This window comes from Mandrillus leucophaeus, unplaced genomic scaffold (assembly GCF_000951045.1).
Source record: "Mandrillus leucophaeus isolate KB7577 unplaced genomic scaffold, Mleu.le_1.0 Scaffold443, whole genome shotgun sequence".
Taxonomy (NCBI): domain Eukaryota; kingdom Metazoa; phylum Chordata; class Mammalia; order Primates; family Cercopithecidae; genus Mandrillus; species Mandrillus leucophaeus.
The window spans coordinates 2,606,598-2,634,076 of record NW_012104732.1 but is presented as its reverse complement, the minus strand read 5'-3'; the positions used below and the strand labels follow the sequence as shown (position 1 = coordinate 2,634,076).

The window sequence follows — 27,479 nt, the reverse complement described above, 5'->3', positions numbered from 1 at the left end:
CTGTCTCTCTGAGTATCCCCTACAACCCAGATTCTGTGACAGTTAAATGGGACTCAGGCTTCCACTGGCCAGTTGATAGAAGAGACTGAGCATCTTTCCAACTCTAACCCCAAAGTGACAATGCTACGTATTCTTTCAGAAAGTGTCAGGAAAAAGCCCGAAGATCCCTGAGCTCCAGGGACATGGCAGGGAGGCTGCACAGAAGAGTTCCCAGGGACAGAAAAGGGGAATCTTAAAAATAAGTTTTGGAACCAAGTAATGAATTTTATAGTACACTCTAGTTCTAGAGCACGTGTTCCTCCACTTGTTAGTGAATGCCTGACTTGTTGCCCCCGAAGTGTAAAAAGATGTATATTTAAGAATTCCATTGTTCAGCAAGTTATTATTCATGCAGATGGCGGTCACTAAATACCTCTTTTTGAAGGTGATTTCCTCTCCCCCCAATCCCCCTACCTTGCAGTGTTTTGTTTTAAACAGCTTTCTTGATGGAGCCTAATCTTAACACCAGCATTATAGAAATAAGCCAGAGTGGGAAGCCTGTATAGTGAGGTCTTGGGATTATACCATAGTCATAATGGTGTTTTAAATTGTTTTTCTTTTTCTTTTTTTTAATTGAAAAAAGTACACTACTCTAAAGTAGTGAATTTTAATGGAGCAAACTCTTCACATAGAAGTGTTTCTTTTTTCCTTATCAAAGTGAAAATTGGCGTTTCTAAGAAGGCTGGAATTTATTTGCACTGTCATCTTTTACTGTGGTGGGGGATGATTGAATTTAACGTTTCCAAGTTGCCAGGAGACAGGCAGCCTATCTTATAAATATTGTCATAGAAGACCTCTTAACCTCTTCTTTGGATTTCTGTATTTCTTAGAATTGTCATGCTTCCTTTCTGAGACCTAAATTATGCAGAGGTAATGTGATTACTTTGACACCAAGCTCAGGAAATATAAAACGGGTTAGATATAAACCAAGCTAGATTTAAATGAAGTTCATTACTGGCTACAGTATATTAAGGGAACATTTTCAAAAAGTCCGTATTTGCCTCTGTTCTTGCTGCTGACTCTTCTGCTTCTTTTGGTGACCTTCCCACAGCACAAGAGTGGTTAGGTATGAGGAGGCTAAGAATACCTTGCCAAGAGCTTCAAATAATGTTGAAACCAGTATTTTAGGTGAACTGTTGTCCCAAGAACTCTCTTTAAATAATTCACTAGTTCAGTGTCCCAGGAGCATTTGGGTTTACTGCAGCTATTTTGACCACATGTATTTGTTTAAAAGGAAAAATTATCTTAGGTTACAATACAGTTATTTTGGGCGTACCTTAAGTTTAATATTAGATTACTAGGATTCGAAAAAATGTACCCAGATGGTAGATGCTGATGAGAATTTGACACAGGAATTCATTTGAAATTGAAGCTTTTGTAGTATTAGTCAGAAAAATTTATTGACATCTGTTTTTGAATAGTATTTGAGATTGAGATGATCACTTAAAATTTATTGGATTATGGCTGGTCACAATGGCTCACACCTGTAATTCCAGCACTTTGGCAGGCCAAGGCAGGCGGATCACCTGAGGTTGGGAGTTTGAGACCAGCCTGGCCAACATCTACTAAAAATACAAAAATTAGCCAGGCCTGGTGGCACACACCTGTAGTCCCGGCTACTCGGAGGCTGAGGCAACAGAATCACTTGAACCTGGGAGGTGGAGGTTTCAGTGAGCCGAGATCCCGCCATTGCTCTCCAGCCTGGGCCACAAAAGTGAAACTCCATCTCAAAAAAAAAAAAAAAAAAAATTTAATGGATTATGGAGCCTTACTTCATGTTAGTACACCTCAGCCTCTCTGTTTTTCTGTCTCAATTCAAGATAGAGTTCTTTATAGCAGTATGGTTTAGAGGTGGTATGTATTTTACAAGTATGTCAGTTGGCTCTGTATATCCTGATGATACTGAAGCCAGGACTAGACCCCTACATCAGTTATATCACTAAATATTCTGTTATTAATTTCCAGATTGACTCCTAGTCCCAGTCAGCTCATCTTTTAACTTAATGTAGTTCATTGTCACACTGGACTCGAAAAACCAAATGAAATGTCTTTATTCTGTGAAGATGACTTGTGTAGGCTATACAGACTAGCAACAGCAGACACTTTTGGTGTGAGTTATTTAAAAAAATTGAAGAAGGCTGGGCCCGGTGGCTAACTCCTGTAATCCCAGCACTTTGGGAGGCTGGGGCAGGCGGATCACAAGGTCAGGAGATTGAGACCATCCTGGCTAACTCAGTGAAACCCCGTCTCTATTAAAAAATACAAAAAAAATTAGCCAGGCGTGGTGGCAGGCGCCTGTAGTCCCAGCTACTGGGGAGGCTGAGGCAGGAGAATGGCGTGAACCTGCGAGGCGGAGCTTGCAGTGAGCCAAGATCGCGCCACTGCACTCCAGCCTGGGCGAGAGAGCGAGACTCCGTCTCAAAAATATAAAAAATAATAAATAAATTGAAGATTTGACTGGCAGAAAAGTTGCTGAGATAGGGAAAAGGGAATCCTATCGATTGACAGATATATGTAGAATTAGGGAGAATTTTATGTTTTCATAAATGTCTCAGTTATTTAAGATTTAATTTGGTGTGCATGCTAAATATAATGGTAACATGGTTTGTCTGTGATTTGTCTTTTGTCTTAACAGATTATTTTTCTAACTTTAAAAAAGTATACGTCGTTTGAGGCCAGGAGTTGGAAACCAGCCTGGGCAACACAGGGAGACCCCATCTCTACAAAAAATAAATTTAAAAAAAGCCAGGGTATAATTGTGCCACCGCACTCCTGCCTGGGCAGCAAGAATGAGATCCTGTCTCTCTAAAAAAAAGTATACAAGTGATAAATATTCACTACAAAATATTTGAACATGCAGATACACAACAAAAAGGAAAAATTCCCCTGTACTCCTATTACCTAGAAATAACAGTGTTGAACTGTAAATGTCTCATTCTAGGCCTCTTTTCCATTATATCTCTGCCTTTTTAAAAAAGAATATATGATGCATATTGTTTGGCAAATTTAGCTATTTTCATGTAATAATAGTACACCATAAATACCTATTTGAGTAATGAAATTTAATTTTTTTTTTTAAAGACATGATCTCACTCTGTCACCTAGGCTGGAGGGCAGTGGCACAATCTCGGCTCACTGCAGCCACGACCTCCTGGGCTCGAGCCGTCCTGCTGCCTCAGCCTCCTGAGTAGCTAGGACCACAGGTGCATGCCACCACTCCCAGGTAATTTTTGTTTTTTTTTAGAAACAGGGTTTTGCCATGTTGCCCAGGCTAGTCTTGAACTCCTAAGCTCCCCGAATCTCAAGCGATCCCACCTGCCTAGGCCTCGCAGAGTGCTAGTATTACAGGTGTGAGCCACCATGCCTGGCTGAAATTTAATGTGTATTTTTTTGACACAGAGTTTCGCTCTGTTGCCCAGGCTGGAGTGTAGTGGTACCATCTCAGCTCACTGCAACCTCCGCCTCCCAGGTTAAAATGATTCTTGTGCCTCTGCCTCCTGAGCAGCTGGGACTACAGGAGTGTGCCACCATGCCTGGCTAATTTTTGTATTTTTAGTAGAGATGGGGTTTTGCCATGTTGGCCAGGATGGCGAAATTTAATTTTTAATGGCCGTTTAGTAGTCCTTTGTGAGATGTACTATAATTTGTCTCCTATGATTGGAATTTAGGTTGTTTCTAATTTTTGCTGACACAACACTTATATGTACCCTTTTTGCCTCTTTGAATATTTTCATAGAATAACTTCCTGGGAGTAGAATTCTTAAAGGATTTGTGTATCAAGGCTTTCAAAATACATTGCTAAATAGCTTTCTAGAAAGGCTATTTATTTCAGTTTTTGGGTTCTTATCTTTCTAATTGGCTTTATGCTTGCATTAAAATATGAAATTTTTATTTAGTTACAGAATGAAGAAGAGTCTGGAGAACCTGAACAGGCTGCCGGTGATGCTCCTCCACCTTACAGCAGCATTTCTGCAGAGAGCGCAGGTAGGTAACAGGGCAAAGTGATTACGGAATCCTTAAAAACACTCTGCGCTTTGACATTACAGTTTAAAAAAAAAACGTTTCAGAACCAGTCGGAAGAACGGTTACAAAGCGAGTCTGGATTTTAAATAATTGAGAAGTGGATACATTTAAAAATCACCCCCAGTCTCTTAGACGTTCATCTAGAAATGTCTTTTGGTTCAATTGTTATATATGTACTCTTAAGAGAATGGCTGGGTTTTGTCTGCTAGAGTTAGTGGAACTCCTTTTATTTCAATTCAGCTAATCATCAAAAAATTGTGACTGTTAAAATTCTGCAGCATATTTTGACTACAAGGATGAGTCTGGGTTTCCAAAGCCCCCATCTTACAATGTAGCTACAACACTGCCCAGTTATGATGAAGCGGAGCGGACCAAGGCCGAAGCTACTATCCCTTTGGTTCCTGGGAGAGTGAGTATAATTTGCCATGTTACTTGATGGCTGCTCTATGGGAATTAAGTTATTTTCATTGTCCAATTTTGATTCATTACTTATGATTGTATTGATTAGTGAAAGTAGAGCTAATTTAAAAAATCAGGTATATTTGCTTTTGGGATAATAAACTCATCTCTTCCTAAAAATGACAAGGTAAATTACTAGTCAAACCTGCTCATTTTTCCTTTATCTCTCCTATTGCCACTACTTTTTCAAGTCTCCTGGGATGGCTGAAGTATCTTGAAGCAGGAGCACAGTAACGTTTCCTTGATTCTGCACACTTAATATTTTGCTGTTGGGTGGATAGCTGCTAAGGAGGTCTAGGAAGATAATAAATATGTTCAAATTTATAGAATTAAACTCATAAAAGAGATCTTCACATTGATTTAGATGAACTCCATTCTTAACAGCAGTCCAAATCATGTCATTTGTGGGGACATAGTGAGTTCAGATTCCATCTAGCTTGACATAGATTCATGGAGGTGGAGATTGGGATGCCATATAAACCAGTGGAGATTATTGGGCACTCTTGGTTCTTGATGTCAGATATGTAAGTGCTGTATTTGTCATTTTGTAAATATTTATCCAGATTGAGGTTGATGCAGGTAGGGCATTGGATCAGATGTTGGGAGAATGGAAGCAGGATAAGTCCCCAGAAATGTGGGGACCATCAAGCCTCTAGGCTCTATTCTAGCAAGAAACTGGAGTGAGTGATGAGCAAGAACAGAAACCTAGTCTAGGCAGTGTGATGGCATAGGCCCAGAAGTTCCCCTCTTGGCTTGAAGATAGTAGACTGTTTACAGACCACACCTACTGTGAGGAGCAGAGCTCCTAAAATCATTGCTTGGCAGAAATAGTTTATGAGCGCAGTCTAGGATGATCTTAAATGGTGATGATGTGTGTTCAGTTCTTATAGGTGCCAGGGAGAAACTAAGAACCCTAGTGTCTAAGGGCAAGACAATCATAATGTAACTGCTGTATATTGGAAGCAAACAACATGCTTGGTACTGTGCTTGATGCTTTCATGTATTTTGTATATTGTTTCCAGTCTTCATAGTAACCTTGAAAGGTAGAGATTATATTATCTCCATTTTACAGATGTGAAAATTTAGGTCCAGGGAGATAAAGTAATTTTCCCAAAGTCATACGACTGATAAGTGGCAGAAATGAAAGCCAAACCCAGATATTCTAGAATCCAAAGTCCTTGTTTGTTTCACTGTACTCTGCAGACCTGTTGCAATATATGGTAAATAGATCAGTATGGAAATTAGTCTGATAAATCACAGAACTCTTCAGAATACTTTCATTTGATACAGGTATATATTTAGGAACTTCTTAAAGGGCTCTAGTATTCAGCAGACATGTATAAAGCACTTTTAAAATCTAAGATGCAGTGTATTTTACAGTGGATAGGCAAAAAGCTTTGTATAAGGCACTGTTCCTCATTGTTACTCAAAAGCCTAAAATCCAACTAGGGTAAGAGGCCCACAAATACTGATAACTAAGACACTTAAGAGCAGGGGGCATCACGAACTGAAACTTTTTACTGGGTGATCATAGGGGAAGATGTGATTTGATGTGGGCCCGGAGTTTTGATGAGTAAGAACATTCCAGAGGGAAAAAGCACAGAAAGCAGGTGTGAATCCAGCCAGGTGAGGGCAGTTCTATGTATGTAGTAATTGGCTTTGTATGAGCACAGAGTTTGTGAAGGGAGATACAAAGTTGTGACTAGAACTGTTTATAGAATCCTTGGAATGTTAGACGGGGGTATTTAAACTTCTATATGCAACTTTTAGAGAATCCTTCAGAGTTTTTGAGCAAGGGTATGAGAGGACTTGTGTAGTGTTCTGGAAACATTAACTTGGCAACAATTTCTAGGAGGAATCATGGTAGAAGAGATACCAAGAGGACAGGAAGAAGGCATTTGTAATATTATTAGATGTTACTTCCATGTGTTTTTTGGAGTATATCTTTGAGTAGTTATGCAAAAAACAGAGTTAGCTTTTAATTTTGGCAAAACCTTATTCTGCTAATATGAAGTAAGAATACTAGATATTTAATGTTTTAAAAAATTAATTATAAAACAATTCATTTTAATAGAAATTTCACACAATAGAGGAAGTACGTTAAGTTAGAAAAGGAAGCTGCCATTGCCACCGACCTCCCTTTCTCTAGTTCCCACTTCCCAGGGAAACCACTGTTAACAATTTGGGTCTTCGAGACTCTTTTCTGTATACAACAAGTTTTGATATTCCCTAAAATGTTTTTCATTTGAGGAGCCCTCATTGAACTGTGTACAGATCTATCACTTTTAAGTATATATTCAATTATTTTTAAATATCTCAACACATACCTACATCAGTTAAAAAGATAGCCTACATGTGTTGGTATTGTTCAGGATCATGTTATTTCTAGATCTGCAATATTATGTTATCAAGTTAGGATGGAAGAGATCTTATCTGCTGATAAGATTAGAAGTGAGATTGTTTTAGATCTTGTATGCCAATACAAATACATGATTATGGAGTTGAGCAGTGGGCAGTTCTGTGGACTATTCGTGTATGATCGTACTATTCTTTTTTCCCCTATATCAGCCTCGTAAAGCATTTATTTTTTTTATTTTTTTTATTTTTTTTTATTTTTTGAGACGGAGTCTCACTCTGTCGCCCAGGCTGGAGTGCAGTGGTATGATATCGGCTCACTGCAAGTTGCGTCTCCCGGGTTCATGCCATTCTACTGCTTCAGCCTCCTGAGTAGCTGGGACTGTAGGTGCCCGCCACCACTCCCGGCTAATTTTTTTGTATTTTTAGTAGAGACGGGGTTTCACCATGTTAGCCAGGATGGTTTTGATCTCCTGACCTCATGATCCGTCCTCCTCCGCCTCCCAAAGTGCTGGGATTACAGGCATGAGCCACCACCACACTTGGCTGATTTTATCTATTTAATAGTCCCTGGATTACTAATATTTTAGGTCCTAAACAGGTCCTTGATTACTGATATTCTAGAATTTAAACCAAATGTGTAAGTCCATTTTGTCTTTTGTCTTTTTTTGAGGTATATTTTTTTAAAGGAAGAGTAAATAGTTCTTTGTGAACTTTTAAATGTTTGAAGTGTATTGTTAAAGAACTTAGGTTATCAGATGAAAATTTCATTTTGAACACTGGGGATAGAAAAAAGATTTGCTTCTTTTCTAATTATATATTAATAATGCAAAATGGAATTTTAAACACACATTGAGCCTTTAATGCTCATAATTTTGAACTGAGCCAAAGCAATAACTTTTTTCCTTGCTACTCAAATTTACGCCTTCATTTTTCTTTATATCTTCCCTTTGCCTAGAAATAATTCTTTTTCTTTTCATTTAGGATGAGGATTTTGTGGGTCGGGATGATTTTGATGATGCTGACCAGCTGAGGATAGGAAATGATGGGATTTTCATGTTAACTTTTTTCAGTAAGTATGTATGCATAGCAGAACCACCCCTTCCAAACCAGAGTGCTTTGGATTATGGGTGAATCTGACTGAATTAAAATAACTAGTTGAGCTAATGTATTAATACATTATATTTATTTGGTGCCTTTTACTGGAATGTTCAAAGCTTAATATACCTTTGTTCTAATATCCCTTCTCTTTGCCTTCTGTTTTCATGAATATCTGTGGAAAATATAATTAAAGCAGTTATGAGGATGCTGCATTTTTACATGAGCTAAGCCTCATCTTCCAGGTCTACGGGGCCCTTTTGCATTGCTGCTACTCATCCTTAATCTGTAGAATAGGAATTAAATGCCTTTGATGAATTTTGCTCTGAAAGCTTCTTTTTTCTGACAGATCAAAGTCAGCCTGATTTTCTCCCTTAGTGTTATTTTGCATTTATCTTTTTGTGTGCCTCACATATAAGTGAGCAACCATTTCCTTTATTTGTTGTATTAGAAAGATAAGAAAATGCAATGCTTTTAGAGGTGATGTTATATAAGTTGTCAAAATTCAGAGAACAGGAGGACGAGTGACTTGAATCAGATTATTTGGGGGCACTTATTTAATGTTGAATGCATTTATTTTATTTACTGGACTATATATATAACACACACAGTAAAAAGCAGAGGTCAGGCTGGGCATGGGGGCTCACGCCTATAATCCCAGCACTTTGGGAGGCTGAGGTGGGCGGATCACCTGAGGTCAGGAATTTGAGACCAGACTGGCCACCATGGTGAAACCCCATCTCTACTAAAAATACAAAAATTAGCTGGGTGTGGTGGCAGGTGCCTGTAATCCCAGCTACTCAGGAGGCTGAGGCAGGAGGATCGATTGAATCCGGAAGGTGGAGGTTGCAGTGAGCTGAGATCGTGCCATTGCACTCCAGCCTGGGTGACAAGAGCGAGACTTCGTCTCAAAAAAAAAAAAAAGCAGAGGTCAAAGCCAGGGCACAGTGGCTCATGCCTGTAATCCCAGCAATTTGGAAGGCTAAGGTGGGCGGATCACCTGAGGCTAGGAGTTCAAGACCAGCCTGGCCAACACGGAGAAACCCTGTCTCTACTAAAAACAAAAATTAGCCGGGCATGGCTGTGCACACCTGTAGTCCCAGCCACTCGGGAGGCTGAGGCAGGAGAATCGCTTGAACCTGGGAGGCAGAGGTTGCAGTAAGCCAAGATCATGCTACTGCACTCCAACTTGGGTGACAGAGTGAGACTCGGTCTCAAAAAAAAAAAAAAAAAAAAAAGCAGACGTTGTAAGTATATAGTTTGAAGACTGTTAAGGTTTGCTTTTTGTTTTTTGCTGTTTTTTGTTTTTTGTTTTTTTTCCTTTTGAGACAAGGTCTTGCTCTGTTGCCCAGACTGAATTTGGAGTGCAGTGGTGTGGTCACTTCTCACTGTACCCTTGACCTCCTGGGCTCAAGTGCTCCCCCCACCTCAGCCTCCCAAGTAGCTGGGACTGCAGGTGTGCACCACTGTGCCCAGCTAATTTTTTTTTCTTTCAGTTTTTGTAGAGATGGGTCTTACTGTGGTGCTCAGGCTGGTCTCAAACTGCTGGGCTCAGGGGATCCTCCCACATTGGCCTCCCAAAGTGCTAGGATTACAGGTATGAGCTACTGTGCTCAGCCTGTTAAGGCGTTTTTGAAAGTAACTAACAGTAGACATAATTGTGTAAAACCTGATAGGGAGGAATTTTTCTTGTTTGCTTTTTGGGGAAAGACAGAAGAATGGTTGTTTTAGAGGAGGTATGGTGAGGGTTGTGGAGGACAGGCTTTTATCCTTTGGAAAGTCATTAAAACAGAGGCAGGTGTAAGGCACTCTTGTTCTTGGGTAACAGGACATGTCTAACATCTTTCCCCTCCTCTGCTTTTGCAGTGGCATTCCTCTTTAACTGGATTGGGTTTTTCCTGTCTTTTTGCCTGACCACTTCAGCTGCAGGAAGATATGGGGCCATTTCAGGATTTGGTCTCTCTCTAATTAAGTGGATCCTGATTGTCAGGGTAAGTTGTACAACAGAAAAGATGGGCTCTACAGATGGACAATAATTAGAATATTTTTGAATATTTGATTTTTCATTTGCTTTTTTAAAAGTTATTTCAACGTGTTAAATGATTTTTAGTTTGTCTGTGGTTTCATGATGAAGCCGAACCAAAATCATTTGCAAATGGTTCATGCACACAAGTTTTTTTGTCAAAGCTATTGAATACTGGTCTATCATTAATACTGTTCACCATCTGCTTTGTTTTTAATGTTTATAATATGATAATGTATATGTTCTGAAATTAGTTGTTTTTATAATAAAAGGAAGGATATTTACCCCTTTGATGTCTCATCAAAAGCAGCCATTCCTCTCATTTCTGTTACAGTTTTAATCTAGCTCTCTCTCTTCTTCCTTCTTTTCTTTTCTCCTTCTCTTCCCCTCTCCCCTCCAGGATTGCTTATGCCAAAATGTTTGGGGAGCCAAAACTGTTTAACAAGTATTGCTCCATTAGGAGCCTACCTCTGAAGTAAATTACAGAGATGTATGTCTTTAGTGACTTAAGAGTTGCCAGTTAGTTAAATTTGCATGAAGTAATTTAAAGTTGTAAAAGATCTAGGCTTTTAAAGTATCCTCTGATTTCAGATACATTTATTGCTATCATCAACCTTAAAAACAATTTATCCATCATAAATTGGCATACTTGACTAATGGGTGTTGCTTGACCACTGTAGTTTTTCTAAGTAGTGCCACCTTATTTATTGTAAAACATTTGTTAACGTTTTTAGGGTTCTAGACTCCTTTGAGAATCTGATGAAAGTTATAAGCTTTTCCCCCACATAGCTAATATGTACTAATCTATAATAATGGACTTTAGGTTAAGAACTCAAGCCCTAAAGAGGTTTTCATTCCTTCTCTAAATCTTAATTGTTACTTTATTAACAAATAAAATGCTGTATTTTAATTTTCAAACTACATTAAACTCTTGGACACCAAAGCCTCCAAGGAAAAGAGAAATAAAATTAATTCCAGTCTTTTTTTTTTTCCCTAACTAAATTTTCAACTGCATTTACAAAGTGGATTAAATGGGCTGCGCGCGGTGGCTCACGCCTGTAATCCCAGCACTTTGGGAGGCTGAGGCGGACAGATCACAAGGTCAGGAGATCGAGACCATCCTGGCTAACACGGTGAAACCCTGTCTCTACTAAAAAAATACAAAAAAAAATAGCGGGACGTGGTGGCGGGGGCCTGTAGTCCCAGGTGCTTGTGAGGCTGAGGAAGGAGAATGGCGTGAACCCAGGAGGGGGAGCTTGCAGTGAGCCGAGATTGTGCCACTGCACTCCAGTCTGGGTGACAGAGTAAGACTCTGTCTCAAAAAAAGAACAATTAATCAAATGAATTAACTTGTATCAGTTAGGATGCTTTTGACTGTGAGTAACAAAAACCTAGCTCAAAATGACCTAGAAAAAAATTTTTAATTGTTATTTTAAATGGGGAAAGTTTATTTCCCCTGAAAACAAGTCCCTGACAAGGAGGTTAGTTAAGTCAGTGGCTATTTGACATCATCAAGGTCAGCTGACCTATCAGCATATTGGCACAGATCCCCCCATGCCCTCAGGGTTAAAAGATGGCAGTTTCATGTATCAGTATTACATTGAAACACAGCACTGCTCAAGAGAAGAAAAAGAACTATTTAAAAAAATTTTTTTCTACCACCTTTAGAAAGAACTGTTTTTTCTCCAAGAGCCAGGAAAGCTTCTCAGAAGCCCTCAACTTCCATTGGTCAGAATGGCATCCTGTGCCCATTCCTAAACCAGTTGCCAGCAAAGGAAGGGGATTACCCTGGTATACATGATAAAGCTTCCAAAGTCAAGACAAGGCTGGAGGAGTAGGAACAAAGTCAGGCCTCATTAGAAAGAAGGCAATGATATCAGCTACTCAGGAGGCTGAGGTGGGAGGATTGCTTGAGCTCAGGAGTTCAAATCCAGCCTGGACAACATAGTGAGATCCTGTCTCTTAAAATTAATAATAATAATAATTGCTTTTGGCACTGAGTAAGCAAAGTAAAACGATCATTATTGAAACACATTTCTAGAAGAGCAAATATTATGTGGGGAAAAAATGTTTTCTAAAAAACAAATTTTTGTGTACTTTCAAAATAAGGAGTTCATAAAGCTAAAAGCTATCATATTTAACAATTGCTTTTCTCTGACAGGAAATAGATTTGCATTTATTGTAACCATTTCAAGCCAGTAATATGTAAAATACTTTCACTTATATTTTAAAATTATTCTAAAGGCTAAGCGATGGCATTGATAGAACAAGTAAGTTTTGCCGGGCACAGTAGCTCATGCCTGTAATCCCAGCACTTTCGGAGGCCAAGGTAGGTGGATCACCTGAGGTAGGGAGTTTGAGACCAACCTGACCAACATGGAGAAACTCCATCTCTACCAAAAATACAAAATTAGCCAGGCATGGTGATGCATACCTGTAATCCCAGCTACACAGGAGGCTAAGACAGGAGAATCGCTTGAACCTGGGAGGCAGAGGTTGCAGTGAGCCGAGATTGCGCCATTGCACTCTAGCCTGGGCAATAAGAGGGAAATTCTGTCTCAAAAAAAAAAAAAAAAAAGAATCAGTCTTGCATTTTGTGATTTTGTGTACCCTTAAGTTAAAATGAGAAATTGTGTCTGTTAAGCTGCTATAAAGTGTTTTGCCTTATTTTTTAGTTTTCCACCTATTTCCCTGGATATTTTGATGGTCAGTACTGGCTCTGGTGGGTGTTCCTGGTTTTAGGTAAGTGTTTTTAATGTAAGAAAAGGCAAGAAAATATTACATTAAATTTTATAAGTAAAATTACTTTTAGTAAATGTTCATCTTGATTACTGTATAGTAATATGTTAATAATTGTTAATAAACATTTTTAAAATGTTGCTTTCTTAAAGAATAGTCTTTCGTTACCGTCAGAGTAACATGCAGAGTAATAAACAGTTTCTTTGTGGTTATAGGTTTTTCCTAACCTATACATACATTCTTCTCCTCCTTGTGATCAGTGGGGTATACTGATGACTCTGTAATCTGTCAGTTTTTTCCCCTTGTGAGCTATTGCCACACAGCATTCACAAACTCAAACCAGAATTGCTTATAGGCTTACTGCAGCCAGTTGAACTAACTTGTAAGTGCAGGTGGCCCATCTTTGGTGGGTCTATCAGTAGAAAACAGAAAATATATAACCTCACTAGACATAACTTCTGAAAGAACCACCACTGGATTTCCAGAATTCTTTAGTTTACCATTGGTGGGAATAAGAATTATTTTACGATAGGCAAGAGGACTCTTTTTTTTTTGACAGAGTCTTGCTCTGTCGCACAGGCTGGAGTGTAATGGCACGATTTCGGCTCACTGCAATCTCCACCTCCCGGGTTCAAGCAATTTTCCTTCCCCAGCCTCCCAAGTAGCTGGGATTATAGGTGTCCGCAACCACACCTAGCTAATTTTTTGTATTTTTAATAGAGACGGTGTTTCACCATGTTGGCCAGGCTGGTCTCGAACTTCTGACCTCAGGTGATCCACCCGCCTCAGCCTCCCAAAGTGCTGGGGTTACAGGTGTGAGCCACCATGTCCGGCCGGAATTTTTTTTTTAAATATATATACCAGGTATATCAGGTTTCTGGTCTTTGGATTATTTTTTTTACGCTAAACATTTATTTTTAAATATTTTTTTCCTAGACATTAAAACAAAGAGATGAACATTAGAGTAAATTATTTCAATGTTGGCTTCTTGATTATTTGTAAAGAAAATATATATGATACAGTAAGAGAGACCACCATCACTTCTGTCATTTCTACAAAAGAATAACAGGGCCATCTTGTGGCTGTTAAAGACGATGCGATTGCCTCACTGTGTTTCTGTGACATCAGTTTCTCCTATCTCCTGTTTTGCTTCTTGTTGCCTCCTTAATTAAGATTCTTGTTGGTGGTGCTGCTAATGGGTCTGGCTAGCACATCCTGGCACCCACGCCTGACAGGTGCTTAATAAATTGAGGACCTGGGCCAGGCATGGTGGCTCACACCTGTAATTCCAGCATTTTGGGAGTCTGAGTCAGGAGGATTTCACCTTGAGGCCAGGATTTCAAGACCAGCCTGGGCAACATAGCAAGACCTCATCTCTACAAAAATTTTTTTTAAATTAGCCAAGCATGGTGGTTTGTGCCTGTAGTCCTAGCTACTGGGGAGACTGAGGCAGGAGGACCCCTTGAACCCAGGAGTTGGAGCCTGCAATGAACTATGATGGCACCACTGCACTTCAGCTTGGGTGACAGCAAGACAGTGTGTCTCTAAAAACAAAACAGTTCAGGACCTGTTTTGCCAAGACTAACAGAGCCTTGCATTGCTGAGCCTACATTTTACTTAGAAAATATAAATCATTCATCACACCGTCTACCACCTCCTCAACAGCATAATCTACTCTATGATTGGTCATTAGAATTCTTTTTTTTTTAAATTTATTTATTTATTTTTTATTATTATTATACTTTAAGTTCTAGGGTACATGTGCATAATGGTCATTAGAATTCTAAGGAAAGAGAAATAGTCATTTTTTTTCCTCTCTTGATTATTGAGAACTTTAATAATAAAAATGACCAACAGGAGAATAATTTAGAAGAAATAGTTCCTTGGCTTGCTTGTTTTCTAAACTGTACCTTTAAGAGAAAGGCTGACCACCCCTGTTTCCCCAAGTCAAATCCTGAATGGACCAAAGAAGAGCCCTTAAGCATATGTTCAGATTGATTGCTTATGGCATAAATGATTTAAGGAAATTTAATGGATTGATTCTCTTTCTATATTAAAGTTTCATGGGAGGTGGTTTTATAATACTTTATCATTGATCATTCTTGCTATGTACCATTTGCTTGTATGCAAAAAATAAGAGTTTGGCCGGGCATGGTGGCTCATGCCTGTAATCCCAGCACTTTGGGAGGCTGAGGCAGGCAGATCACTTGAGGTCAGGAGTTCGAGACCAGCATGGCCACCATGGTGAAACCCTGTCTCTACTAAAACTACAAAAATTAGCTGGGTGCAGTTGCTCATGCCTGTGATCCCAGCTACTCGGGAGGAGAATGGCTTGAACCTGAGAGACGGAGGTTGCAGTGAGCTGAGATCGTGCCACTGCACTCCAGCCTGGGCAACAGAGCAAGATTCCGTCTCAAAATACATATATATAGTAATAAGGGTTTGGATACACTTATGAGCATTTATACCCAATATTCGGGTCATTTTGGGAACTTCCCTTTTGAAGAGAACCAGTTTCATGGCTCTTGCAGAGCTGTATGCAGAGCTCCTAAGCTGGCCGCTCATGAGCTATAGTTAGCCTATAGTTTATTTGTTCCACAGTTACTTTTAAAGTTTTTCTTAATTGGTTGCCAACATTTTAAAAATCAAAATTATTTCACATAAAGCATCTGAATGTTTTTACTTTTCTTACAAGTTGGAATATCAAGCAAAGCTAGCCTACATTCCCCATGGCACCCTTTGGCTAAAGCTGAGTTGTTGCTGTCTCCTCCATATAGGTCATGTGCCTTCCAGTTCAGTAAGATCCCACCACCATACCCCAGCTTAGTATTTGAAGGGGTAACCCCTGCTCGATACTCACTTGTTGCTTTGGGTGCCAAACAGAGTGATGTTCCCCAAGCTCAGAGCTGACAGCTCTTGGTAACTACTAAAAATCAGTTCAACTGTCCAAGTACAGTTTTCTGCCACCGAGTATCCCAGTAAAAGTGTTTTTTAAAAAAATGTGCTAAGGGCTCAGAGACCATCTCTGAAAGAAGGCGGCCAAGAAGAGTATCCGAGTTTCCACTGGAGGTGCATATCACCTCTCTGCTGACAGTTTTAAGAGGTACAAAGTTTTGTGAATGTTATAGATTCTGGTGTCGTCACACAAAAAAGAGTCTTACTAAGAAGAGAAAAATAGGCTGGGTGCAGTGGTTCACACCTATAATCCCAATTCTTTGGGAGGCTGAGACAGGAGAATCAATTGAGCCTAGGAGTTCAAGGCCAGCCTGGGCAACATAGCGAGACGCCTATCTCTACAGAAAATTTTAAAATTAGCTGATGCCCAGCTAATGGTGGTGTGAACCTGTTATCCTAGCTACTTGGGAGGCAGAGGCAGGAGGATCATCTGGGCCCAGGAGTTCAAGCTTACAGAGCTGTGATCGTATAACTGCACTCCAGCCTGGGCAACAGAGCAAGACCCTGTCGGGGGAAAAAAAAAAAGAGAACTAGAGTTTCAAGTTGAGACGATGAGAATTGCTGTAATAGATAAGGGGATCCTGACATCTAGTGGACAACATTATATACTGTCCACAGAAAAAACAGCTCATGACAAGGAAGGTTACATTTTTTCTTTTTACTTGAGAAAGTCACAGTTATGATCTCTTTTGTTGTTGTTGTTTGGAGTTAATTATATTGGCATGCTTTTTTGGAGCTCAGTAGGTAGATTTTAATATGTTTCTCAATGAGACTTTCGTATGTAAATGTTTGGCCGCATCTTTTATTTCCTTTTTAGACCAATTCAATTCTGAATGTGCAAAAGACACTATTGATTCTTGCATTATACCTTCTCATTGAAGGATGAATAATTTGGTATGAAAATCCTTTGCAGATTCTGGAGGAAATTGCTCATGCTTTGATTACCTTTAGCAGAAAAATAACAATGTATTGCTATCAGGAGAGGGATTTCTGGGGAGGGGACTTACCATGGAAATTATAAATTCATTCATACTTTTCTTTTTTAAATTAGGCTTTCTCCTGTTTCTCAGAGGATTTATCAATTATGCAAAAGTTCGGAAGATGCCAGAAACTTTCTCAAATCTCCCCAGGACCAGAGTTCTCTTTATTTATTAAAGGTATTAAAGAAAAAAAATTTATTCTAGTCCCAGTGTAACCATGTGCTACATTGTAGATTTCTGTTCAGTTTTAGAGTAAGTGCTGTGATAGGGGGATATAGAGAAGGGAAGGAAGGCACAGTCCCTGCCTTTTAGCAGTTTCTTGTCTGGTAACAGGGATTTTTACAAAAAGCTATTGACGAAGTCAAATTAGAAAAATTGCCATAGGAGAAATTGTTACTTTGTGCTTTGACAATGTGAAAGAGGCAGGGGTCTTAGCCGTCATCAGAAAGCTAGGATATTTGGCTGCTTGACTGAATCCAGCATCCTGAATCCCCTGCTTACTGTTGTACCAGTTCCAGAGGATGACATTCAGAAGGAAACCTTCAGGCCTAATCACTTGTCTCTGCCCCTAAATCCCAGAACCTGGAGAGACTGTGTAATACTTTAAGAACTCCATTTATCTGGGCTGCTGACAAGCCCACCAAGTCTTCCATCTCTTAAAATTGTCATTGAGGCTTTCCTGATGGCTTTCTTCAGGTTGACATTCTGATACCACTCTAATGTAAGGAAGGTCAAACCCAAGAAAACAAGAGAAAGGACCTTTTCCCTTGCCTAGAACAGGAGGACTAAGCCCTGGCAAGGCTCTTTGATTCACACATGATTTTCCCCAGAGGCTGACATTCCATCTTACATCAGTGGCTGCCTAAAGGAAGAGGTAGAGAATCTTGAGAAAGAGTACACCAGAGAGAGCTCTCTTTGGTAACAAGTTCTAATAGACTTTCTTGGACTTGGCTGTTTGTTCCTTGGGACTTTTGGGGACTGTGTTGATTATAGAGTAGAACCTTGAGCACCACCTAGGGGCCAGTCCAGTTGAAGGTCTTAGGCAAAGCATTGTAAAGGGTAGGTGTAGTAGTTCAGATAACTTTACATGATAGTGGAGAGTGTGGGGAAGAATTTCAGAATCATCTGAGGCAGAGTGAAGAGCAAAAATAGGGAAGTATGGAGCTTGTTCAAAGGACAGTAGTTTGATTTGGGGCATAAAGGAGTATTGAGGGTCAAGGCTAAAAAGTCAGGTTGAAACAGGTTTCTGAAATAACCTTGAGCACCAAGTCCATTTAGTAGAACCATCAAATTGATAGAGCCCGTGACATGTTGAGTCAATGCAAGACTAAGCCCACGTGGAACACGAATTTGTTCTGTACTCTCAGAGTATCAGTTTATATAGGCAATCATATGCTAATAATCAGATTCTCAATTTTGAAGATTTGTGGTGGTCTCAGGAGGTATGTTTCAAGAAAATAAAGCATCTACGATAGTTCATTTTCCAAGTGATAGAACAGCATTGAAAACTTTAGGCAACAGAATAATATAATGAGACCATCTTGAATATAACAAACATTTTTTCAAGCATTGTATATATAGTAAACTAAAATTAACATTCATGGAGTTTTCCATGTGTCAGATAATAAGCATTTTACATGGATAATTAAATGTATGTAAGTAAAGAAGGCTTAAACTGCTTTTAAAGTTAGTTTCTTCAGAGAAATATATACTAGTATTCGTTACTAAAAAACAGGAATCTTTGCATGTTTAAAAATGTGTAGCATGTCATGAATTTGAATTCAGCCACACAGTCTGGATGTAGATGAACATTCACACCACTGGCCTGGGCCTTAATGCTTACGATGTGTCTTTGTTTATGTCTGGAACATAAGAGGCTTATTAGATATTCTTTGCAGTTTTATTTAGTTACCATTGTCATCTTTCATCTATATATCTGATTGGAATTTATAGTTAGCCTTAGGTTTAACTTTTACCTATCAAGGATTCAAACGTTAATACTATTGGATTGCTACAAGTCCTCCTTATGAAGGATGCTGAAATCACCTAATATTTTCCCCCTGATACATTGACACCCAAAATATACTGAGGGGACAGATTTCTTTCTCTTTTAAAAAAAGTCATCGATTCTGTAGGTGTAGTTTAATGTTAGCTCTGAATTTCTAAATGGACAGAGATCACACCTCTGCCTATTCTCTTCATCCTTCAGTTAGAAGGAAATTTGGATCTTTATTAGGGGATTGCATACCTTTTTCTTCTTGGTTCTAAGCATAAGAAATAGCAGTCCAGTTGACAGAAAGCCTGAACGTCTCGGTTTTCCTGTGTTGTTTGGTACTTTACTGAAAATTTTGTTGTTATTGTTTGGATTTTCTAAAATTTCTGAAATGTTTTTTGATGTTCTAAATTTAAAACTATGCATGTGAGGTTGTGATTTGAAGTAGGCAGTCCTTAGTAATAATAATGTTGTAGGAACTGCTAAGGGAGATTGAAGTGATGAACTTGCGGGTGCTTCAGGAGTATACATTAAGAGTTGTCAGAAACGTACTCAGGTAAATGAATGCACTCCATTGGAGGGCACAATAGAGTTTATTTGCTTTTCTGTTTAACTGTGATACCCTGGTTTATTTGAAATCATTCCTGGCACACCCAGAGAATTCAGAGCTCTAAATTAAGGGTTTGAGGAACTTACAGCAGACTTTAGAATTCTAATGACTTCACTAATTTTCCAGGGATCCCCAGAGGGAACCTGAAAAGCCATAATATCCTATGGGACTGAGTTCCCTTTGTCCATTGAAAGGGTAAGAACTATGTCCAGATCCAGATGTAGAATCCTTTCTTTCTCTAGTTCAGAGGACATTTAGTTTAATTTTGTTAGAAGACATACTAGGAAACTGTCATGTGAAGTATGAAAGCTTTATTTTTTTTCCTCCCTATGGATTCTTTATTATGTTTATCACAGTTTTTAAAAAGTCATTATCTGCTAATTCCAACATCAAGATAGATAAGTCTATTTGTATTGATGGATTTTTTCTCTTGATTCTGGGTTACATTTTCCTGTTTTTACATACCTGGCCAGTCGTTTCTTTGTTGCAGCATTGTCGGTTATCATATTGTAGAGATTGTGAGCTCTGAATTTTGTCGGAAGGTTGTTGAGTTTTTGCCTAGCAGGCAGTCAGATTACTAAAGGATAACTTTGATCTTATTTCTAACTGTCATGTACAGTGATTCTTCTAGGGAGATAGGGGTAGGGGAGAGGGAAAATGTAGTTTAAAAAAACCTAGGCTAACTCCTGCTGAGGAAAATCACTGGTAAATTAGTGACTCCTCTGCTAAATTGCCTGTCTCGACATTGTCAACCTGAAGTCATCAAAAGGATCAGAATACAGAGTTTATGCAAGTAGAAAGCTGGGAATGGCCAATCAGAGAACACAAACTTCAGAAGATGGGGTCAGTGTTCCCAAAAGCTTTATTTTCTTTTATGGACTTCTACTTCTTTGATGGAGATGTCACCAGTTAAAAGATAGCTGAAGAAAGACACAGGTAGGGAATTTTTAAAATAACTTTGCTGGAAAGATACAGATACAGAATTTTTAAAATAACTTCACCATAACAGAAAAATAATACTTTCCATATTGTACTAGGATTTGGCAATTTACTACAAAAGGGTGTAAGAAGAGTGACTTTTCTAGTCAGGCTACCTAAAATATAGTACAAATAAACCAATCTGGAAGTGATCCCGAAACACCTCTTTCTAATCAGCCAAGTAGATGTTACAAAAGCTAAACATTAGAGCTCATGTACTACTATCATAGGGGCAGCTCTCAGGTTCCCTTTCAGAGTCCGTTTAAGCTTAAGGGAGGGAAAATGTATTAATAAGCTGTTATCTGTTTTCCTACTTCATAACAAAATGCCAGAAGGAACTGCTAAAGGTGTGCACAGTGGCCATCAAGAAGTATGTGACTGGGCAGGGCGCGGTGGCTCTCGACTGTAATCCCAGCACTTTGGGAGGCCGAGGTGGGCAGGTCACCTGAGGTTAGAAGTTTGAGACCAGCCTGGCCAACATGATGAAACCCCATCTCTACTAAAAATGCAAAAATTAGCTGGGCGTGGTGGTGTGCACCTCTAATCCCAGCTACTTGGGAGGCTGAGGCAGAAGAATAACTTGAACCCAGGAGGTGGAGGTTGCATTGAGCCAAGATCATGCCACTACACTCCAGCCTGGGCAACTGAGCAAGACTCTGTCTCAAAAAAAAAAAAAAAAAAAGTATGTGACCGAGGAGGCAGAAGAAACAGATAACCTGCTATAAACATCTGTACCTGAAATGGTAAAAAATGTAAAGTGTTTATACTTGTTCCTATTTACCAGTTCACTGGAAAATACATTTTTATGGATTACCACCTCCTCTGATGCTGCCAGGTGAATGAGGAGTTAGCTACAGTAATAACGTGGTAACACAGTTGATTGGTTATATATTGGTTATAATAGTGTCTTATAACACTATTTGTGTGGTACCAAAAGCACTTGTACATACGAAGCATAATGTATTTTAAAATTATTTATTTTAACTACATATGAAATAGAAGGAAAAAGAGGAGGTTTTTTGAGCCCTAGCATTAATGAACTAGGGGCCTTCATAATTTAAAAAGTGACCTAGTGACCTGTACCTATTAGGCATCAAATATTTTAATTTTTTTCCATGTGATAACAGACACTTTCATTTCTCCTTTTCTGTAATTTTTCTCCTATTCCTTAATATCTCTTTTATTAAAGGAAATTCATCTCAAGGTAAAGATTTACTTATTGGACTGTGTTATAAGATAGCAAGATAGTAGAAATGGTGTTTCCAGTAGAATTTTTGCTAAACAAAATTTACATAATATCTCCAAGAAGAACTGGTTGTCTTCCTGTTAGGATTAAATGATCTGTAGGCTACTGGATTCCTTTTTTTTACAAAGTGATCTGATCTACAATTTAGTAATGTGGTCCAGAGTCCCTAAGATCTGTTTGTCCTTCAGTTTGCGTACTGCCAGCATTTCTGTAGCACTGCCATTCAAGCCTCCAAGTCTCAGACAGCAGTGCCTGCTAGCAGTCTTTCATTTGGAAATTGTGTGGTGATTGAGATTACCCACTGGTCACCTATCTAGGTCCTCTTGAGAGATTTTAATTTAATTTAATTTAATTTTTGCTTTTCTTACTGAACGAGCAAAGGGATTTTTAATGTTTGTTGGGTGGCAGGCTTTGACTTTGAGGAATCTATTAAAGCTGTTTACCTATGCTAAAGCATCATAAACTAAGGTAGTGACCAGGTAATTGTACCATATTGCATATTCTTGCAAACTCTGTTTTGACCTACTAGTCACTGTTTCATCAGTTTTCATCTATTAAACTGATAAAACAGAAATTACTTATGTTTATAATGAGTCTGGCCTCATTGCAAAAATGTTCATTTAATATTCATCTGCCAATTTTCTTTTTGCTTCTACTTGGCTTTAGAATTCCTTATATTCTTGTGTCTCTGTCTCTGTGCTTTCCGAGGTCTTTCAGTCTCTTATATCTCAATCTAAAGAAAAGATGTCCTTGTATCAGTTTCAGTGGTTTACTTCAAATCACAATACAAGTGAATTTATAGTTTGGAAAAATGTTGATAATATTAAAATATGTTAATTTCCTCCAGTGTGTTTGTAGTGTCTCTCCAATTTTGGCAGCCTTTTAAATATTTATGCAGTAATTAATCAGAAAAGATACAGAAGACGTCAGGCATAGTAGCGCACACCTGTTAGTCCCAGTTACTTGGGGGGCTGAGGCAGAAGTATGGCTTGAGCCCCGGAAGTGTAGGTTGCAGTGAGCCAAGCTCGCGCCACTGCACTCCAGCCTGAGTGACAGACTCTTGTCTCCGAAAGAAAAGAAAGAAAAGACACAGAAGAGTTTCCTGTGGCTTTTACAGTAATCTGGGGGATAGAAAAGTAAGTTATGGACCTATATGTGAGCCCATCCAACTCTTACTTGTTGCTGAGTACCACAAAATAGTTTCTCAATAAATATTTATTAAGCAGTAAATGTATCTCTTTAGTGTTTCTTTTGTTGTTAATATTTCTTCTTTTATTGTTAATATAGGGAATTACTTGTAGTTTTTCGCAAGTTATTTTCATGAGAACCAAAACAATGTACTAGTACAGAAATGCCTCAAAGTATTAGATGAAAACTGCATTTAGTAAAATGCATAGGCATTATTTTGAGAGCATATATTTCAGTCGGATACATTCCTTTCTTAAAATCAGTTTGAAACTACATATATTATTTTAAGAGAAACATGCCCCCAAAATACAATGACTTTTTTGGAAGACTTGTTTTTTAAAAGTATTTGTGGTACCTGTGAGTTTATCCTTGTTTTCTAATTTTGCCATGCTCAATTGAGGTATAGCATGACATCGTTGACACCCTTACTGGAAATCTTCCTTGTGCAATATCTAGTGGAATTGTTAGGGTAAACAGTAGCTTCAGGTATATTAGGAAAATTACCTGTGCACTTGGATTATGCTCTCTGTCCCAAGTTACAGTCACTGCTGACAGGGCTAAGTGTGGGATGCAGTAGCACTGCTTCCATTCTATTCTTTTGTTAAGAGGTTTGGAAAGAGAGACTCCTGACTTCAGGAGTTTTTAGAAAAAGCATTCCAGTTTTTTCTAGTTCTAGAGGCCTTGATAACTTTAAGAACTGAAATTTTAATGTTTATTGAATACCATGATGTCAGTATACAGTAATCTTAAAACTATGTTAAAATGCACTTGTGTCTCCAAACATCCTGCCTTCTTTTGTGACTACATCCTTCTCTTAGCCAAAATAACAAGCTAACTAGAGTTTCAATATTCAATATCCTTCTCTGGCAGATGTTTTCTGGCAAAGGCCTTCCTGCATTTATGAATTCTCTCTCAAGAAGCAAGAGAACACCTGCAGGAAGTGAATCAAGATGCAGAACACAGAGGAATAATCACCTGCTTTAAAAAAATAAAGTACTGTTGAAAAGATCATTTCTCTCTATTTGTTCCTAGGTGTAAAATTTTAATAGTTAATGCAGAATTCTGTAATCATTGAATCATTAGTGGTTAATGTTTGAAAAAGCTCTTGCAATCAAGTCTGTGATGTATTAATAACGCCTTATATATTGTTTGTAGTCATTTTAAGTAGCATGAGCCATGTCCCTGTAGTCAGTAGGGGGCAGTCTTGCTTTATTCATCCTCCATCTCAAAGTGAACTTGGAATTAAATATTTTATTGTAAGATATGTATAATGCTGGCCATTTTAAAGGGGTTTTCTCAAAAGTTAAACTTTTGTTACTGTGTTTTTGCACATAATCCATATTTGCTGTTCAAATTAATCTAGAAATTTATTCAATTCTGTGTGAACACCTGGAAGCAAAATCATAGTGCAAAAATACATTTAAGGTGTGGTCAAAAATATGTCTTTAATTGGCAAATAATAAGCGTTAATTTTTTATAGCCTGTATTCACAATTTTGCAATACTTTATTGTACCTAAGGGATTCTAAAGGTGTTGTCACTGTATAAAATAGAAAGGACTAGGATACAAATGAAACTTAATTACTAAAATGTAATTCTTGACACTCTATAATTAGAGTCCCTCACCCCCATCCCCACCCCCACCCCCCCTTATTTTCCTTTTATCTCCTGATGATTAGGCCAAAGGCTGGGAGTAAGGAGAGGATTAGGTACTTAGGAGCAAAGAAGTAGCTTGGAACTTTTGAGATGATCCCTAACATACTGTACTACTTGCTTTTACAATGTGTTAGCAGAAACCAGTGGGTTATAATGTAGAATGATGTGCTTTCTGCCCAAGTGGTAATTCATCTTGGTTTGCTATGTTAAAACTGTAAATACAACAGAACATTAATAAATATCTCTTGTGTAGCACCTTTTACTGTAGATTAGTGCTTAATTTCTTGGCTTGCATTTGTTGATTGCTAAGGCAATTTTTTCTAATCTTAGGGAATAATTCAGTAGATGTGATTAAAAAGCTAATGTTGGATCAGGTTTTTTTTCTTCATTTTCAGCACAAGAAGTCCTCTTCTTTCATATCCTACTAAATACATTCCTAAAAATGTATATGAACATTGGTTCTGTAAAAGATAATGGACTAAAAAAGTAGAGAGGAGTTGTAGAGATCTTAAATCATTCTGGAATTCCTAATTATGCTTTAATTTTTAGACATAATTTTAGATGATTTATTTCCAGTGTTTTCTGCATGTTCTCATTTGTTCTTTTTCTCAGTTGAATGCACCAACTAGTTTGAGTCCTGTGAGCATTCAGTCAGTTGAAATTAAAGATTCCTCATTTCTCCTGATTTCTATTCTTGTCTCCATGTTACATTTAGAGACCAGTGGTTTTTATGATATCAGCCATTTGATTTTTTTAATTTTCTATTTAAGAAATATAAAGAAAAAATACACCAAGATGGTCAAATTACTACACAAATCAGCACCAGCACAGTCTGATAGCTGCAAATGTCCATTCATCTGCTGTGTGTGAATATCCAGAATCAGCATAGGAAGTCATTTAGGATGTCAGTATATAATGCACAGAATTGTGGGTTGTTTGAAAGCCAAACAGGAAAATTAGGAGCCTCCTGGATTGACATTTCAATGATCTTTCCAACCAGTTTGTGGATTATTATGAATAATAGTATAGTGTGTTCTTGTTCAGAAGTTATATTTGATAATAGAGGAGGGAGTTTTATGAAAGCTTCTTTGAAGATTTTTTTTTTTTTTCATTTTGAATCAGATTATATCAACAATGGAGTTTGGAATTTTGTATGGCCTATAATGTTTTAAGTTCCAGAATGAAAAGGTCCGTAACAATCTGAATAGATGTGGACACATATAGCAGAGAGAACTATGTAAATTATCTTGCAGAACAAAATAGAAGGGTCCTAAATCACATTAACTCAAACATTGTAGACTAGCTTTGTGTTTATTCTTCAGGTCCTTGTGCCTTATTTGGTTTTGTATATTCAACGAACTGAAATATTTGGAATTCCTATTTCTACATATTTGGTAGTCCATAAGACTTTGTCAAATGTAAACCTACAGTTTGATGTGCTTTAAAATACCTAGTCAAGAGGATGATTTCTCTTTAATCGTTTAAATGTTCTGAAAGTTAAAATCTTTTGAGGCACATAAAGTTGGCACCATATATCATCTGGAGTCCTCACTGGTATTCAGGATGAAAATGTTCATGCTGCATTGTTGAGTCTCATTTTTCTCTCCCATTTTCTTTCTCACTTGGATACGTTAATACTGATAATGGATAAAGGGTGAGATTTTATAATAAATGGTTTTAGAAAGGTATTCATAGGAACCGTGGTTATTAAGGTTATGGAGTAAACTAGCTCGGACCTTGGGCTACAGGACAACTAGGATTCACCCGTAACGACACAGTGGCCTGTGTTTCTTAACTTCTTGTTGCCATTTGAAACTCTGTACTCCTATGTTTAAAGGGTTCTGTATAGTCATTTTTTTTTTCAGAAAGTTACATTGCTTTGTATAGAAATAAAAGGCATTATTAAAATTTGCTTGTTAAAAAAACAATAAGAATGAATATCTTTACTAATAGGATCGATTTTGTTTAGAGTTTTAAAGAAACAACAAAATTTTTAGTGAAGTAAATGATTTTTTTTCCCCTTTGCTTTCTTACTACAAATCTGACTTGAGCTCTGGCCCACCGTGAGTCATTATTAGTACAGATGAAGTTTTGCTTGGTCTTCACTGTGTTCTTTTACTAAAATATACTCTACTTAGCTATAAATGGTTTACATTCAAAGGAAGAAATAAATTACTGAAGTGGAGTATCAGGACCAATAGAAGTGATACTTCAATTTGAGTGATTGCCTGAGGGGGCAAGATTCTGAGGTGAGAATCGACAAAACTAGACCCCAGCAAAACTAAACCCCTGGCCTCAGGCTTTACATCCAGTCCAATGCCCTCTTCCCATTGTCCCAGCCTGCTGAAGGGTTGGTGTGTAAACACTGACATAAAATGAAAAAGATCATTTGGCCGTGCTTGTAAACATCAGTAATCTAATTTTAACTTAAAACATGCTAAGAATAGACATAGAATTGTACATTTATGTAAAGTAGGAGGGTGTGTGTATGTGTGTTTGTAGAGATGGATGAATAGATTTTTTTTTTTTTTTTTTTTTTGAGACAGGGTCTCACTCTGTAGCCCAGGCTTAAGTACAGTGTCGTGATCTCAGCTCACTGCAACCTCCACCTTCCAGGCTCAAGTCATCCCACCTCAGCCTCCCAAGTAGCGGGGACTACAGGCATGTGCCACCACACCCGGCTAATTTTTGTATTTTTAGTAGAGACAGGGTTTTGCCGTGTTGCCCAGACTGGTCTTGAACTCCTGGGCTCAAGGAATCCGCCTGCCTCGGCCTGCTGGAATTACAGGCGTGAGCCACCTCACCTGGCCAGTAGGAGGGTATATTTTATGAAAAAGTAATTGTGACCCCTATTACCTACCTGAATCTGGTTCTTGGTTAAACCTCAGTGGTGAATATAGGTTAATCATGTGCAAAATGTATAATAATTTTCAGGTTCTGTGGGTGGTTCAGCTATTTAGAAGATTTTCACCTCTCAGGCTTTTAGAATATGATCTGAGGGATGATGAGGGTCATAGCAGAAGGCAAAATATGCTTCCACAGATGGTTTGTATATTTAAAAAAATTTTTTTTGGCATATTTTAAAGCCTAAATAGTATTTCTAGCCTATAAGATGGATAAGGTGGATTGCGTGAGAGC

General features: G+C 38.2%; 1 protein-coding gene across 1 annotated transcript; it reads left to right on the top strand.

Moving 5' to 3' along the window:
* The first annotated feature begins 394 nt into the window (after window positions 1-394).
* Window positions 395-26,249, top strand: NDFIP1 (Nedd4 family interacting protein 1). The gene is made up of 8 exons (XM_011994166.1): window positions 395-424; window positions 3,936-4,023; window positions 4,341-4,471; window positions 7,861-7,948; window positions 9,841-9,965; window positions 12,673-12,739; window positions 16,743-16,848; window positions 23,557-26,249. The coding sequence occupies exons 1-7, from the start codon at window positions 395-397 to the stop codon at window positions 16,844-16,846; spliced, it is 633 nt and encodes a 210-aa protein (XP_011849556.1). The 3' UTR covers window positions 16,847-16,848; window positions 23,557-26,249.
* The last annotated feature ends 1,230 nt before the right edge of the window (window positions 26,250-27,479 follow it).

Coding starts and splice junctions, on each gene's coding strand:
- NDFIP1 (XM_011994166.1), top strand. CDS start 395: ATGGCGGTCACTAAATACCTCTTTTTGAAG. Junction 7,949..9,840: donor TTTCATGTTAACTTTTTTCA/GTAAGTATGTAT, acceptor CTGCTTTTGCAG/TGGCATTCCTCTTTAACTGG. Junction 9,966..12,672: donor AGTGGATCCTGATTGTCAGG/GTAAGTTGTACA, acceptor CTTATTTTTTAG/TTTTCCACCTATTTCCCTGG.